Source organism: Xyrauchen texanus, chromosome 17, assembly GCF_025860055.1.
Source record: "Xyrauchen texanus isolate HMW12.3.18 chromosome 17, RBS_HiC_50CHRs, whole genome shotgun sequence".
Taxonomy (NCBI): Eukaryota; Metazoa; Chordata; class Actinopteri; order Cypriniformes; family Catostomidae; genus Xyrauchen; species Xyrauchen texanus.
This window is the reverse complement of record NC_068292.1, coordinates 44686560-44689059: the sequence shown is the minus strand read 5'-3', so window position 1 is coordinate 44689059 and position 2500 is coordinate 44686560. Positions and strand designations below refer to the sequence as shown.

Sequence of the window (2500 nt, the reverse complement as noted above, 5' to 3'; positions counted from 1 at the left end):
ACAAATTCTGGCTCTAACACTTCGCAAAGACGTATTGTAGAACTGAGCGTAACTTAAAAAATGCACATTCATTCTATACATTTTAAATGAATTAAACTTACAATGAACGAGGATCTCTCTGACAGCCGCAGTTTTCCGGTTCTTTGGATAGACCGCCTCACATCTCACTCGTGGGTTTGTGTGTTGAGAGAGGTTAAAGGTCAGGGTAGAGCGCAGTACCGGTAACTGCCCCGGGTCTCGCTGTAGCTCTGTGTCTCTGAGCACTTTGCTGCCCTCCTGTTCCCCGCGCTCAAACGTCCACAGCAGACGGGGGTGCTCCGATGGACAGCTGAGCCGGACAGAACAGTTCAGCTCCACCTGCTTGCCCTCTTTCACGGGCCCTGGGTCACTGACCTCAGGTGGCTCGGGTGTACCTGATGAAGAGAGAGACTCGTGTGAGAATCATACAAATCGAGCCAATAACCAGACACGGCCAGTTTACCCCCCATAACCAGAAATGCCCCCCACCCATAACCAAAAACGGCCAGTTTGTCTCCCCCCCCAATAACCAGAAATGGCCAGTTTGAATCCCCCCCCCCAATAACCAGAAATGGCAAGTTTGAATCCCCCCAATAACCAGAAATGGCCAGTTTGCCCCCCATAACCAGAAATGGCCAGTTTGCCCCCCATAACCAGAAATGGCAAGTTTGAACCCCCCATAACCAGAAATACCCCCCATAACCAGAAATGGCCAGTTTGCCCCCCATAACCAGAAATGGCAAGTTTGAACCCCCCATAACCAGAAATACCCCCCACCCATAACCAGAAATGGCCAGTTTGTTGTTGTCCCCCCATAACCAGAAATACCCCCCACCCATAACCAGAAATGGCCAGTTTGTTGTTGTCCCCCATAACCAGAAATGGCAAGTTTGAATCCCCCAATAACCAGAAATGGCAAGTTTGAACCCCCATAACCAGAAATACCCCCCATAACCAGAAATGGCCAGTTTGCCCCCCATAACCAGAAATGGCAAGTTTGAACCCCCATAACCAGAAATACCCCCCATAACCAGAAATGGCCAGTTTGCCCCCCATAACCAGAAATGGCAAGTTTGAACCCCCCATAACCAGAAATACCCCCCATAACCAGAAATGGCCAGTTTGCCCCCCATAACCAGAAATGGCAAGTTTGAACCCCCCATAACCAGAAATACCCCCCACCCATAACCAGAAATGGCCAGTTTGTTGTTGTCCCCCCATAACCAGAAATACCCCCCCACCCATAACCAGAAATGGCCAGTTTGTTGTTGTCCCCCCATAACCAGAAATGGCAAGTTTGAATCCCCCAATAACCAGAAATGGCCAGTTTGCCCCCCATAACCAGAAATGGCAAGTTTGAATCCCCCAATAACCAGAAATGGCCAGTTTGCCCCCCATAACCAGAAATGGCCAGTTTGCCCCCCATAACCAGAAATGGCAAGTTTGAACCCCCCATAACCAGAAATACCCACCCCCCATAACCAGAAATGGCCAGTTTGCCACCCCATAACCAGAAATGCCCCCCACACAATAACCAGAAATGGCAAGTTTGAATCCCCCATAACCAGAAATGCCCGTCCCCCGTCCCCATAACCAGAAATGGCCAGTTTGTCCCCACCCCCAAGGCATGGTCACGGCATTGTGCAAATCTGTTGTGTTATAATTAAGAATTAAATCCATTGACTTTTTTTATTGTCTCAACACTATTTGGGACCACTGTTTATATAGTAAAAAATTATATATATTTCTTATTTTATTTAAAAAAAAAATTATTTACTTGTATTTCAATACTTGTTTGAGTGCAATTGTAACTGGTGGGTTAATAAAGTAAATTTGCCGCTTTGAAATGAGATGTCACATCAGAGCAACATTTACACACCGGTGACGCTGACATTGATTCTGGTCCCCACAGCCCATGACCTTTGACCCTGCTCCCTCAGCTGTAGTTCATAGATGTTCTGGTCTTGCGTTCTGATTGGGCTGATGTTGATGGAGCAGTCGCCTGACCCGATGTTCCCCGCGAGAGACGTGCGTGCTCTGAAGTCTGGATGAATGGTGTCTCCAGGGTGATTGCTGAACACCGTCCTCTTCAGGTTGAAGAATGCGGATCTCGTGAGCCGAACCTCCATCCTCCGTGCGACGGAAACTGGGCTGAAGGAGCAGGGGATGACGACACAAGACCCCTCCAGAACAGACACCTTATCTGGGACTGAGAGAGACAGAGCCGGAGTCGTCCTCCACATGCATGCTGTGAAGAGAGAGCGGGAATATGCTCATTTTTCAGCATTAACTATTGCATTTAATAAACGTAAGGAGAACCGTGAAAAGAACGTGTACATTTCAGGGTCAGTTATGCTGAGATGTGTGGAAAAACAGCAGATCCACACAGGACTCAATAAAACACACAGTGTGACAATGACAAATGCATTTCACAACATGAACAAAATATGGAAAAAGGAAGTTAGGAAGTGCTTTGTGTCTT

The 2500-nt window shown here is 47.6% G+C and overlaps 1 protein-coding gene across 1 annotated transcript in view; it reads right to left on the bottom strand.

Moving 5' to 3' along the window:
* LOC127658056 (sialic acid-binding Ig-like lectin 5) overlaps window positions 1–2500 on the bottom strand; it is a 10327-nt gene that overhangs the window by 7471 nt on the left and 356 nt on the right. The window contains exons 2-3 of the mRNA XM_052147145.1: window positions 1898–2266; window positions 102–413 (exon numbers count right to left, since the gene is read on the bottom strand). Of these exons, the coding sequence (XP_052003105.1) occupies window positions 102–413; window positions 1898–2266 (681 nt within the window). The remainder of the gene's footprint in view (window positions 1–101; window positions 414–1897; window positions 2267–2500) is intronic.